This window comes from Acipenser ruthenus, unplaced genomic scaffold (assembly GCF_902713425.1).
Source record: "Acipenser ruthenus unplaced genomic scaffold, fAciRut3.2 maternal haplotype, whole genome shotgun sequence".
In the NCBI taxonomy this organism is placed as follows: domain Eukaryota; kingdom Metazoa; phylum Chordata; class Actinopteri; order Acipenseriformes; family Acipenseridae; genus Acipenser; species Acipenser ruthenus.
In genome coordinates, this window is record NW_026707857.1 from 5,276 (window position 1) to 19,456 (window position 14,181).

General features: G+C 47.0%; 1 protein-coding gene across 1 annotated transcript; it reads right to left on the reverse strand.

Annotated features, from left to right (window-relative positions):
* Positions 1–4,692: 4,692 nt before the first annotated feature.
* LOC117970722 (paired box protein Pax-8-like) lies at positions 4,693–13,794 on the reverse strand (the record flags this gene model as incomplete). Its single annotated transcript, XM_059019443.1, has 7 exons — positions 4,693–6,074; positions 7,554–7,640; positions 10,244–10,327; positions 10,826–11,059; positions 11,648–11,756; positions 12,884–13,056; positions 13,669–13,794. Coding segments are annotated over 7 exons (890 nt in total), but the record flags the coding sequence as incomplete, so codon positions are not given.
* Between the last annotated feature and the right edge of the window lie 387 nt (positions 13,795–14,181).

The window sequence follows — 14,181 nt, forward strand, 5'->3', positions numbered from 1 at the left end:
CGCCCCCCTAACTGTGTGACCCACCCTGCGCTCCCCTGACTGTGTGACCCGCCCTGCGCAGATCTGAGGGACTGGGAGAGAGGCAGTGTGACTCTAGAGGTCAGAGCTGTCCTCCTATCCTCTCCCCCTCTCTCCCCTCTCCCTCTCCCCTCTCCCTCTCCCCTCTCTCCTCTCCCCTCTCCCCCTCTCCTCTCTCCTCGCCCTTCTATCTCCTCTCCTCTCCCCTCTCCCCCTCTCCTCTCTCCTCTCCCTTCTATCTCCTCTCCTCTCTCCCTCTCCCCTCTCCCCTCTCCTCTCTCCCCTCCTCCTCTCTTCTCTTCTCTCCTCTCCCCTCTCCCCCTCTCCTCTCTCCTCTCCCTTCTATCTCCTCTCCTCTCTCCCTCTCCCCTCTCCCCTCTCCCCTCTCCTCTCTCCCCTCCCCTCTCTCCCCTCCTCCTCTCTTCTCTTCTCTCCTCTCTCCTCTATCTCCTCTCCTCTCTCTCTCCTCTCCTCTCTCCTCTCCTCTCCTCTCTCCTCTCTCCTCTCTCTCCTCCCCTCTCCTCTCTCCTCTCCTCTCCTCTCCTCTCTCCTCTCCTCTCCTCCCCTCTCCTCTCCCCTCTCCTCTCTCCCCTCCTCCTCTCTTCTCTTCTCTCCTCTGTCCTCTCCCCCTCTCCTCTCACTTTGTCTTGCCTGCACTCTGTTCCGGCTGGATGCCTGTATTGTGCTGCTGTGTTAATTGCTCCCTCCTCTCACAGGGAGGCAGGCTGCGCTAATGGGCAGATTGGTCACTTAGAGCAGCCCCGCTGCTCCGGGGGTGCGGGGGTGACCCTCGCTGCCCTCCTACAGGCTCTGGGGCTCAAAGGACTCACAGTAGGAGCCCGGTTGCCCCTCTCCTGCAGGTTTTGTTTTCACTAAATTGCTGTTAGTGTAGCGACACTGGGGGGGTTGTTGTCTAAACTTCCTTTAATTGATGCGGAGGGGGGGTTGGGAGGGGGGGGGGTCCCTAATGAATATCTAATGATCTGGTTCATTGCTGCCTTTATTTTTATTTAACTTTTGCTGCCTGAAGATTTATTCAAGGGGTTTCATTTCACAATGGGTCCGATCCAATTAACTTAACTTGTCTTTAAAAAAAACAATTATTTAGGGGGAGGGTAGCGTCGATTTCTGATTTTCCATGGTTATACCCTGCCTTAGCTCTCTGTGCTTTACAATGCTTCCCTATGCTTTACCAGACCTCTCTGTGCTTTACAATGCTTCCCTATGCTTTACCAGACCTCTCTGTGCTTTACAATGCTTCCCTATGCTTTACCAGACCTCTCTGTGCTTTACAATGCTTCCCTATGCTTTACCAGACCTCGCTGTGCTTTACAATGCTTCCCTATGCTTTACCAGACCTCGCTGTGCTTTACAATGCTTCCCTATGCTTTACCAGACCTCTCTGTGCTTTACAATGCTTCCCTATGCTTTACCATACCTCTCTGTGCTTTACAATGCTTCCCTATGCTTTACCAGACCTCTCTGTGCTTTACAATGCTTCCCTATGCTTTACCAGACCTCTCTGTGCTTTACAATGCTTCCCTATGCTTTACCACACCTCTCTGTGCTTTACATTGCTTCCCTATGCTTTACCAGACCTCTCTGTGCTTTACAATGCTTCCCTATGCTTTACCACACCTCTCTGTGCTTTACAATGCTTCCCTATGCTTTACCAGACCTCTCTGTGCTTTACATTGCTTCCCTATGCTTTACCAGACCTCTCTGTGCTTTACAATGATTCCCTATGCTTTGCCAGACCTCTCTGTGCTTTACAATGCTTCCCTATGCTTTACCACACCTCTCTGTGCTTTACATTGCTTCCCTATGCTTTACCAGACCTCTCTGTGCTTTACAATGATTCCCTATGCTTTGCCAGACCTCTCTGTGCTTTACAATGCTTCCCTATGCTTTACCAGACCTCTCTGTGCTTTACAATGCTTCCCTATGCTTTACCACACCTCTCTGTGCTTTACAATGCTTCCCTATGCTTTACCACACCTCTCTGTGCTTTACAATGCTTCCCTATGCTTTACCAGACCTCTCTGTGCTTTACAATGCTTCCCTATGCTTTACCAGACCTCTCTGTGCTTTACAATGCTTCCCTATGCTTTAACTGTGCTTTACTACACTGTGCTGTGATTTTATTATGTGATTATCCAATGTCTGTGCTTTTCCAAAGAAAATTAGTTTGTGGCAAATGAATACTTTTCTCGCTTTAAAAAAAATAAAATAAAAACGATAAAAATGTAAACGAAGCGATGATTCATGTTGCATCGCATCGCCTTCATTCGGAACAGAGTGTCTCCTCCGCTAGACTGATAATCCATCATGCGGGCTCGCGGACTCGCTTCCCCGGCTCAGAATCCAGGTGCGGCGCGTCGCGTCACCGAGCGGAACCTCGTTATAGCCGATTATAATGAGACCGGGAGAGAGAAGGGGGGGGGGGGGGGGGGGGGGGGGGGGTAATTGCAAATAAAACTACAGAAGGCAGAAAATAACAGCGAGATTAAACAGATGTGCGTGCTTTCAGGATCAGCGACCAAGTCCTGTCTTTTCTTTCATTCGTATTTTTAGGGGGGGGGGGAGCTGTGCAGACATATACTAAAACCGCGACTTGAATTATTATTATTATTATTATTATTATTATTATTATTATTATTATTGGTAGTAGAAAGCGAAGTCGCTGAGATTTCTCTCTGATACTGTGCAGAGGCAGCATGGCGGGGTTTCTACACAACGATCTGAAATAAATAAGCTGCCAGACACGTCTGCTGCTGGGCTGTTACTGGGAACCGGGTGCAATATCACCGCGGTCGGATTCCGCGCTTGTAAGTGAGCCACTCCTCCCAATGGTGGGCCAGCGAGGCACGAGCCTTGATGGGCCGAACGCCGTTTTCTCGTTCCAGAACGTTTCTTCTGTTCTCATGACGACACGAACCAGAGTTCCACAGAAAAGATCATTTTAAATATGTTTTATTCTACAGAAAATACTTTTGTATTCCTTCATCCGATATATACAAACGTTTCGACCGGATTTTTTTTAAGAGGTCTTCAACGTCATTGAGAAACGTTTGCCATTGAATTTACACTGAAGACGCTGAGAGAGACTTCTAGTGGAAACGTTTGCCATTGAATTGACACTGAAGAAACTGAGAAAGACTTCTAGTGGAAACGTTTGCCATTGAATTTACACTGAAGACGCTGAGAGAGACTTCTAGTGGAAACGTTTGCCATTGAATTTACACTGAAGACGCCGAGAAAGACTTCTAGTGGAAACGTTTGTCATTGAATCTACACTGAAGACGCTGAGAAAGACTTCTAGTGGAAACGTTTGCCATTGAATTTACACTGAAGACGCTGAGAAAGACTTCTAGTGGAAACGTTTGCCATTGAATTTACACTGAAGACGCTGAGAGACTTTTAGTTGAATTTATTTTACTTTATTTTTTACCTCACACATGAGTTTAGTATTGAAACCGGGCTGGGAATCAGACTCCTATTGCACAGCAGTGTCACCCAGTCCAGGTTTTACCAGCAGCTTGATCAGCCCCAGTGTGTCTAGGTAACAAGCTCAGGTGTGTCTGAGTATTAAACTCCCAGTGAAACCAGGATCGGAAGTCCTCTTCCCATGTCATGTATTTGGTGTCATGCCTCAGTCAGTCAGGCAGGGTGTGTAGCCTATCCAGCCCCCCCCCCCCCCCCCAGCCCCCCCCACCCCAGCAGGGTCCCAGCCAGTCAATATGGATTAAATCTGCTTTCATTGTGTCCCGCAGCCGGACAGTTCCTTATTGGATTACCGCGATTAATCCCATTTACAAAAAACTGTTACAGCTCAAGGGAGGCGCTTTTTCTAAGACTGCATAATGCTCAGAAATACTGTATCCCTGCCCCTCTACACCCCTTCAATCTGGAGCCGGGGAGGGAGGGATCCAGCCACCGGAGAACCTCAGGACCGCTCCGTCTCTCACTACCTCCCGTTCCGCCTCCTCCGAGACCCCCCTGTTTACTCTGCGCTTGTACATCTCCTGCTCCGCCCCTCCTGCTCTGCACTGGACTCGCCTGAACTCAGCACCACGTTACTGGATCCTCAGCTGATGCGCTATCCTTGCACTATTGCACTGCTAACAATCGTGTTGTCATTGTAATTATATAGCTGACCCCATGTCTGGTATGTATTGTTAAAGAACTACAGCTCCCAGCATCCCTCACCCCCGCCGCAGGTCAAGAGGCATGCTGGGAACTGTAGTCACAGCTAGGGCGTTACCCGTTCACTGTGTGTGTGGATGAATCGCGATGCTTTCTCCGCATGATGTTTTGTTTTTGAAATGGTTTCGACATAAATGGCAACTACAGGAAACCATCGGGATTAGCACCTGAGTTTCAGGAACACCAACACCAAGCTGCAGCTCGTATCCTCTTTAAAATTCAGCACCCCCTGTGTGCTGCTTCCTGCGGTCGGCAGCATGTGTCGTGATGAGTATAGTATCTTGACCTGCATGTATCATGACATTAGTGCACCAGACACCCCTGGTTAATTACTTTTTTTTTAATAAGAGAGGAATGCTTTTATCACCCCCCCCGCACGCACACACAGACACGCACGCACACACGCACGCACGCACGCGCACACACGCACGCACACATTTTCCATCAATATGAACACAACACAGCGGCTGTTTCGTAACATGCTTTATTTTAATTAAAATACTTCTTATAGAAATCATTTATTTACATCCTCGGTAATAAAAACCACAAGGAAAAACAAACAAACACAAAAAAAACAACAGGCGGTGTTTGGGAGCGGACGCGCTCTCCGGTCATTTCAACAACAGCTTTTATTAACTTAATAATAATAAGAAAAAAAAAAATCAAAACGTTGTGTGTTTCTTACACCTGACCAGTGCGGTTCGAGGAGAGAGTTTCTCGATTTGTCTCGTTTCCAGTATTTACACCAAACTAGCAAGACTGTCTGTCACAAACATGCTCAGCACAGGGCGGGCAATCAGACTCCTATTGCACAGCAGCGTCACCCAGTCCAGGTTTTACTAGCAGCTTGATCAGCCCCAGAGTGTCTAGCTAACAAGCTCCGGTGTGCGCATCCAGTAAAGGCGCTCCGCGTGGAGTGCAGGATGCGCCCTGTAGCCTGGAGAGCGCAGGTTCAAATCCTCGCTATGTCAGTGACCGGGGGTTCCCAGGGGGCGGCGCACAATTGGTCGAGCGACCGGGTAGGGAGGGCTTAGGTCGGCAGGGCAACGGGCACCAGCAACCCCTGTGGCCGATAGGGCGCCTGCGGGTCTGCAGTGGAGCCATTCAGATCTGCGTTGTCCTCCGGCACTGTAGGTGTGGTGGCTTCGCTGTGGAAAATGACGTATTTGGCAGGATCGTGTTTCGGAGGACGCGTGTCTCAGCCTCCGTTTTCGGAGTCGCTGGGGGGTTGCAGCGGTGAACCGGGATCAAAATAATAATTGGGCATTCCAAATTGGGGAGAAAACCTGGGGTAAAATAAACATTGGTGACGACTTAAAATTAAAAAAAGCGAGCAAACTCAGGTGCGTCTGATTATTAAACTCACAGTGAAAGCAGGAAGGGATCAAACTGCTCTCTAACGGGAGTCTTATCCCCATCACTGTGGTGACTGAACTAAATAGTCCAAATCAGGTCACCTGCAGTGTATTTCAGGGTTACATTTTAAAAAAATCTGAGCATCACTTTTAAACAAAAAAAAAAGAGTAATAAGACTCAAGCGAGCCTTTTAACAGTTAACAGAACAAGACAGTTTGTTTCATTGCTTCAGAACCACGCTGTTAACACGAGGGCCGATCCTGGCGGTGTCGTTCATTCACCTCTGCCTTTTTCATTTATGTATTTATTAATTATTATTATTATTATTATTATTATTTTATAAATAAAGTTTTTTGGTTTTTTTTTCCTCCTGGTTTCCTGTCCCTCCTGATTGTGGGATGACCGTTTCCGTGGCGACTAGAGGTGGTCGTAGGCGGCGGTCGCGGTGGAGGGAGGGGCGGTCCGGGCGGCAGAACTGTAGTAATAGGGTGAGCCTGAGGAGGGAGGTAGAGAGGCGGGGTTAGTGACAGTCCGGATTCGGTTACAATCACAGTTTAGAACTACTGAAAGAAATACATTCAACTATAAACATTTTGACTAGAAGTCTCAGCGTCTTCAGTGTAAATTCAATGGCAAACGTTTCCACTAGAAATCTCTCTCAGCGTCTTCAGTGTAAATTCAATGGCAAACGTTTCCACTAGAAGTCTCAGCGTCTTCAATGTAAATTCAATGGCAAACGTTCACTAGAAGTCTTTCTCGGTGTCTTCAGTGTAAATTCAATGGCAAACGTTTCCACTAGAAGTCTTTCTCAGTGTCTTCAGTGTAAATTCAATGGCAAACGTTTCCACTAGAAGTCTCAGCGTCTTCAATGTAAATTCAATGGCAAACGTTCACTAGAAGTCTTTCTCAGTGTCTTCAGTGTAAATTCAATGGCAAACGTTTCCACTAGAAGTCTCAGCGTCTTCAATGTAAATTCAATGGCAAACGTTTCCTCTAGAAGTCTTTCTCAGTGTCTTCAGTGTAAATTCAATGGCAAACGTTTCCACTAGAAGTCTTTCTCAGTGTCTTCAGTGTAAATTCAATGGCAAACGTTTCCACTAGAAGTCTCAGCGTCTTCAATGTAAATTCAATGGCAAACGTTCACTAGAAGTCTTTCTCAGTGTCTTCAGTGTAAATTCAATGGCAAACGTTTCCACTAGAAGTCTCAGCGTCTTCAATGTAAATTCAATGGCAAACGTTTCCTCTAGAAGTCTTTCTCAGTGTCTTCAGTGTAAATTCAATGGCAAACGTTTCCACTAGACGTCTTTCTCAGCGTCTTCAGTGTAAATTCAACGGCAAACGTTTCCACTAGAAGTCTTTCTCAGCGTCTTCAGTGTAAATTCAACGGCAAACGTTTCCACTAGAAGTCTTTCTCAGTGTCTTCAGTGTAAATTCAATGGCAAACGTTTCCACTAGAAGTCTCAGCGTCTTCAATGTAAATTCAATGGCAAACGTTTTCTCTAGAAGTCTTTCTCAGTGTCTTCAGTGTAAATTCAATGGCAAGCGTTTCCACTAGAAGTCTTTCTCGGTGTCTTCAGTTTAAATTCAATGGCAAACGTTTCCACTAGAAGTCTTTCTCAGCGTCTTCAGTGTCAATTCAATGGCAAACGTTTCCACTAGAAGTCTTTCTCGGTGTCTTCAGTGTGAATTCAATGGCAAACGTTTCCACTAGAAGTCTTTCTCGGTGTATATTCAATGACAAACATTTTGACTACAAGTCTTTCTGAATTTGTTTCTCAATGTCGCCCACCCAACCAGAGCCCCCTGCCCCCCCCCTGTTGTCTGAGAGCCCCCCTCTTCTATTCACAGCCACTCTGACCCGCGCGGGTGCTGTAGGGATAGCCTTTGACCCCCCGGCCCAGGCAGTTTGATCTGAGGGGGGGTGCTCTCCCTCGCTCCCCAATGAGGAGCTCTCGAGCCTGGCCGAGTCTTACCGAGGATCCCCGAGTTGGTGAACCTCCAGGCGTCGCTGTAGGAGGTGTAGGGGGAGTGAGAGTACGCAGTGCTGGAGAACTCGCTGCCTGCGGAGACAGGGGAGAGAGCAGGCTGTCAATACCTCTCATTATTATTATTATTATTATTATTATTATTATTATTATTATTATTATTATTATTTATTTCTTAGCAGACGCCCTTATCCAGGACGACTTACAGTCGTAAACAAAAATACATTTCAAGAATCACAGTACAAGTATTAATACAATTAAGAACAAGATAAATACTTTGGTTCTAGCAAGTACAAGTGTGACAAAATACAATTCAATAATACAGCAGATAACAGTGTCAGTGATAGTTACATCAGGATATAATTAAATACAAAATACTACCAATTAAATAACACTTGTGACAGATTACAGTACTCTAAAGTACAGGATTAAATGCAGTAAAATAGGGGGCAGATAAGAGCAAGTAAAGCGCATTTAAGGAAGGGTGATAAGTGTCCCAGGGGAAGAACAGAGGAGTTCTACAGGTGCTGTCTGAAGAGGTGAGTCTTGAGGAGGCGCCGGAAGGTGGTCAGGGACTGGGCACCTCAATATTATTATTATTATTATTGAACACAGAGCTTGTCGACTATGAATTTCCAAGAGGAAAGAGAGCAGGCTGTCAATACAATCGCTAATATCACTGGTGTTGCTGTTGCTGTTGTTATTAGTGTTACAATTGTCAAACTCGGGTCTTGTCTAGTATGAATACTCACAGCCTGGGGAACCAACAGAAAACCTCTGTGTGTTTGTGTGTTTGTTTCTGTGTTTCAGTGGGCGTGCCTGTGTATTTCTGTGTGTGTTTGTGTGCCTGTGTGTTTCTGTGTATTTCTGTGTGTATTTGTGTGTGTGTGTGTGCCTGTGTGTTTCTGTGTATTTGTGTGTGTGTGTGTGCTTGTGTGTGTGTGCCTGTGTGTTTCTGTATATTTCTGTGTGTGTTTGTGTGTGTGTGTGCCTGTGTGTTTCTGTATATTTCTGTGTGTGTTTGTGTGTGTGTGTGTCTGTGTGTTTCTGTATATTTCTGTGTGTGTTTGTGTGTGTACCTGTGTGTTTCTGTATATTTCTGTGTGTGTTTGTGTGTGTGTGTGTGCCTGTGTGTTTCTGTATATTTCTGTGTGTGTGTGTTTCTTTGTATTTGTGTGTGTGTGTGTGTGTGTGTGTGTGTATTTCTGTATATTTCTGTGTGTTTCTGTATATTTCTGTATGTGTTTGTGTGTGTGTGTGTGCTTGTGTGTTTCTGTGTGTGTGTGTGTGTTTCTTTGTATTGGTGTGTGTGTGTGTGTTTCTGCGCTTGCTTGTGTGTGTGTTTAAGTCCCTGCTTGCACTCGGCTCTTCTCAGTACCAGTTCGGTCCGCTTCCTTGTAAACATTCATTTCCCTGCTTGCTGGAGAGCTGGGGGTCAGATCCAGGGGAGCAGTGATGCGTGCAGCCGAGTCTTTAACACTGCTTCCACCCTCGCTGCAGGCTCTCCCTGCTCCCTGCTCCCTCCTCCCTGCACCCTGTTCCCACCCTCCCTCCTCCCTCCTCCCTCCTCCTTTCTTTTTAAACATTCCAATATTTAATTGGTAATTAATTAGAAGAGATTGAATGTCACCCTCCGTGAGTTCTGCTGTATAACCCCCTCCTCCCACCCCCTCTTCCCCTCCCGAAAAAATAAATCAGACTATCTAATTTCGCGCTTCGAAGGGCAGGTACCCCACCCCCCTCCCGAAATGGAACCCTGCGGCCCCTTTGTTTCCATGACAACGTGCTGTCAACAAACAGGCCGGCTGTGATTGGTCGGAGCCAGTGATCCCCGAAACCGCGGGCCTGTCTCTGCGATCGGGGGGGAGGGGGGAGGGGGGAGGGGGGGGGGGGGGGGGGTACTGATTAACCCGCCAGCCAGCTTTCCAGAACCGGTTCAAGTTAATCAACTACAGCAGAGAACAGAAAACGAGGGAGCAGAGGAGAGCAGACTGAATCGCTTTCATCTTCTTTCTCTCTTTCTCTCGCCTTTCGTTCCCCACAAGTTTTCGACCCATGCTTTTCCCGTGGTTATACTATGCTTTACCATCCCTCTCTGTGCTTTACAATGCTTCCCTATGCTTTACCAGACCTCTCTGTGCTTTACAATGCTTCCCTATGCTTTACCAGACCTCTCTGTGCTTTACAATGCTTCCCTATGCTTTACCACACCTCTCTGTGCTTTACCATGCTTCCCTATGCTTTACCAGACCTCTCTGTGCTTTACAATGCTTCCCTATGCTTTACCACACCTCTCTGTGCTTTACAATGCTTCCCTATGCTTTACCAGACCTCTCTGTGCTTTACAATGCTTCCCTATGCTTTACCATCCCTCTCTGTGCTTTACAATGCTTCCCTGTGCTTTACCAGACCTCTCTGTGCTTTACAATGCTTCCCTATGCTTTACCAGACCTCTCTGTGCTTTACAATGCTTCCCTATGCTTTACCAGACCTCTCTGTGCTTTACAATGCTTCCCTATGCTTTACCATCCCTCTCTGTGCTTTACAATGTTTCCCTATGCTTTACAATCCCTCACTGTGCTTTACAATGCTTCCCTATGCTTTCCCATGCTGTCACTGTGCTGTATCACACTGTGCTGTGCTCGTTCTAGGGGACACTCTTTGTATTAACTCTTTACCTGCCACCATGCTGTATGCGCTCTGCCCGCTGCTGGGGATGTGGGGGGGGTACCCCGGAAGAGTGGAGCCCACCATGTCCCGACCTACAGGAACACAGACAGCATGCATTACATTCACAACACCCCCACTGCAACACATATACATACAGTGTAGCAGACCCTGATATTGATGCGATCCAGCCCTCTGAAATGTCTTTATAATATACAGCGCTAGACCCTGATATCGATGTGATCCAGCCCTCTGAAATGTCTTTATAATATACAGCACTAGACCCTGATATTGATGCGATCCAGCCCTCTGAAATGTCTTTATAATATACAGCACTAGACCCTGATATTGATGCGATCCAGCCATCAGAGTGAACTGAAGAAGCAGCTGCTTGGGTTTGTGATGATCGCTGCTTTCCTTATTCAGGACTCTGTGGAGAGCAGCGATCCACACAAACCCCAGCTGCTGTTTCTCGTTTCACTCTGAAAGGGTGAGTCAGCCCGGTGGACAGCAGTGCCCCTGGCCTGCGGAGGGCTGGATCCTGATAATGGCACACTGGTGACTGCGTGCGGGTCCCGCTGCCCCACGCTTACCTGTCCGGAGGGGCTGCGTGATGAACTGCCCGTACAGAGGCGTGTGGGGAGGGTGTGGTGTGAACGCGTTGAAGGGGCTCATGTGGGCAGAGCCGTTCACAGAGACGGCAGCCTGGATTGGCTGCAGCTCCAGCAGGGCGGGGTTTGGCAGCCCGTTGGGGGAGGAGCCTGCGTGTGTCGCTTCTGAGGTGGAAGAGGATTCCTGCTTCATGCACAAGGGGGCGCTGTGGTAGTCTGCGGGCGCCAGAGATGAAGTGAGATGAGATGAAATGAAACGGAAAAGAAAATCAAACCTATATATATGGTTTAAAATAAAGACTGCAAATTTTAAAATAAAATAAAATAAAATGATGAAGATGTTGGATAATGTGATTGGAAATGCTTCCCCCCCCCCTTTTGAAAAGTTTAAAAAGCGGGGGGTTTGTTTTGGGGGTCTACGAGGAGAGCTTAACTATCCGCGCTGGTAAATAAACAGGGTCTACATTGGGGATGGGAATAAGACTCCCATTACATAGCAGTGTGATCCATTCCTGCTTTCACTAGGAGTTTAATAATCAGACACACCTGAGCTTGTTACCTAGACACACTGGGGCTGATCAAGCTGGCAGTAAAACCTGGACTGGGTGACACTGCTGTGCAATAGGAGTCTCATTCCCATCCCTGAATCTGATTTATTTCAGAGCTCATTGATTAAAGGATTACTTTGCACGATAGATGTTTGATACTGGAGCTAGATTATGTGTATGTGGTGTGTGTGAGGTTCTGTGTGTCTGGGTGTGTGCGTGTTTGTTGATTGACGTCTGTCGCCACCGCAACTCTTACCTGATACCACAGAATATCCCTGATGGGCGCTGAGATTTCGACCAATGGCAGCGCTGGAGGGCTTGCCATCCTCGATGCTGCTGTTTAGCAAGGAGAGGGGGTACAGAGCCTGGGGGAGAGAGGAGAGGGGAGAGGGGTTTAGGGTGAATTCGACAAGTTCTCCTATCGGTCTGAAACACTACAGAAGCGCTCTATCAGTGATTGATTATTATTATTATTATTATTATTATTATTATTATTATTATTATTATTATTATTATTATTATTTATTTCTTAGCAGACGCCCTTATCCAGGGCGACTTACAATTGTTACAAGATATCACATTATTTTTTATATACAATTCCCTATTTATACAGCTGGGTTTTTACTGGAGCAATCTAGGTAAAGTACCTTGTTCAAGGGTACAGCAGCAGTGTCCCCCACCTGGGACTGAACCCACGACCCTCCGGTCAAGAGTCCAGATCCCTGACCACTACTGCTATTACTGACCCCTCATTAATCAATCTATCCATTTCTTTTTATATAGCGCCTTTCATGGCAAGCCACCCTCAAAAAACGCGTTAGTGTGGCCGCTATCCAGAGGCCACACTGTCCGTGACTGATCAGAGATTCTGCTTGAAAGAGATACTCTCAATGTTTCTGTGTGTAGAAATACTGATACCAGAAGCATGGCTATATCTAGCTGGAGTTAGATAGTTGTTTTTATTCCATTTAAGTTGAGATGACATTCTCTGGCCAAAAAGTTTTCCATCGTGATTGTGACATCATTTAAAAATAAAAATAAAACTATATGAGCATAATTTAGATATTTTATTTATCGTGTAATCAAAAAAACTACAAAATAATATTGCAAAAAAAAAAAAGTCCACCGGAAGACATAATAGTAAGTATTTCATGTTAGGTTTCGAAATGTCACATTTTTGCCCGTTTTTTCGTCCAATGGGAAAACTCCAGAGCGGTGTGCGATTCAATATGTTAGCGTCACATTATTCAGCAGCTTTCATTCCACTTCATGAAGCACAATGAGTTCTACAGGGGGATGCAATGCTTTTGGGCAGAGCTGTAGTTTCGAGTGTGTCTTTGCTTCATTCCAGTGCTGTTCAATAAACACTGTACACCACGGCGTTCCGTAGCCTCTATCTAGCCCGGTTGGGGAGCATGTTTTGAAATGCATTTTAAAGTCCTAGCTGGCCGGTTGAGGTTGTGTTCCTGTGCTCTGTGGGCGGGGCTTGTACCTGCTCAGCCTTGCTGTGATTGGCCGACGCGAAGGCCTCAGGGGGGTAGGGATGCCTGTCGAAGCCGCAGTCCAGCGTGCCGGAGAAGGGGGGCTCCCCTCGGAGCTGCTTCCTGGGGGCGCTCCCCACACTGCCCTGCGAGTCCACACTCAACCTACAGCTCTCCTGATCACCTGAGAGGGAGAGGGAGAGGGAGAGAGACAGGGGTCAGTTAGGATCAGAGAGGAAACACAGTTCAGGACTGCAGAGAGAGAAGGAAGGGAAGGAGAGAGAGATGGATGGATGGATACAGATGGATGGATGGATGGATGGATGGATGGATGGTACTCAACCTTATAATAGTGTCACACAGTCAAAGCACAGCAAAGTGTAATACAGCACAGTGAAAGCATGGTAAAGCACAGAGAGGTCTGGTAAAGCATAGGGAAGCATTGTAAAGCACAGAGAGGTCTGGTAAAGCATAGGGAAGCATTGTAAAGCACAGAGAGGTGTGGTAAAGAACAGGGAAGCATTGTAAAGCACAGAGAGGTCTGGTAAAGCATAGGGAAGCATTGTAAAGCACAGAGAGGTCTGGTAAAGCATAGGGAAGCATTGTAAAGCACAGAGAGGTCTGGTAAAGCATAGGGAAGCATTGTAAAGCACAGAGAGGTCTGGTAAAGCACAGGCAAGCATTGTAAAGCACAGAGAGGTCTGGTAAAGCATAGGGAAGCATTGTAAAGCACAGAGAGGTCTGGTAAAGCACAGGCAAGCATTGTAAAGCACAGAGAGGTCTGGGTGGTACTCACTGTCTTCGTGCTTCCTCTTGCCCTCTCCCCCCATGTGCGCGATGCCCAGCAGGCCGTTGATGGAGTAGGTGGAGCCGAGCGAGTCGGAGTGGGGTGACTCTGGGGGGGTCACCGCTGAGCTGGGGACTGGGGGGGGGGGGGGACGACAACATGTGAGCACAGTACTGCAGCCAGACAGCCTCCTATTGCACAGCAGTGTCACCCATTCCAGGTTTTACTAGCAGCTGGATCAGCCCCAGTGTGTCTAGACAACAAGCTCAGGTGTGTCTGATTAAACTCATATGGACTCTTAGTTTGAGGCCACTTCGCTTCATCAAAACCACGATTTAATGATTCCTAATGACATCACCAAGAGACTGACCAAAGTTTAACAAATAAAAATGCTGATGTTAATCAGACACACTGTGGCTAATCAAGGTAATAAAATTATTATTATTATTATTGCAGGGATGGGAATACGACTCCCGTTGCAGAGTAGTTTGATCCACTCCTGGTTTCACTATGAGCTTAACC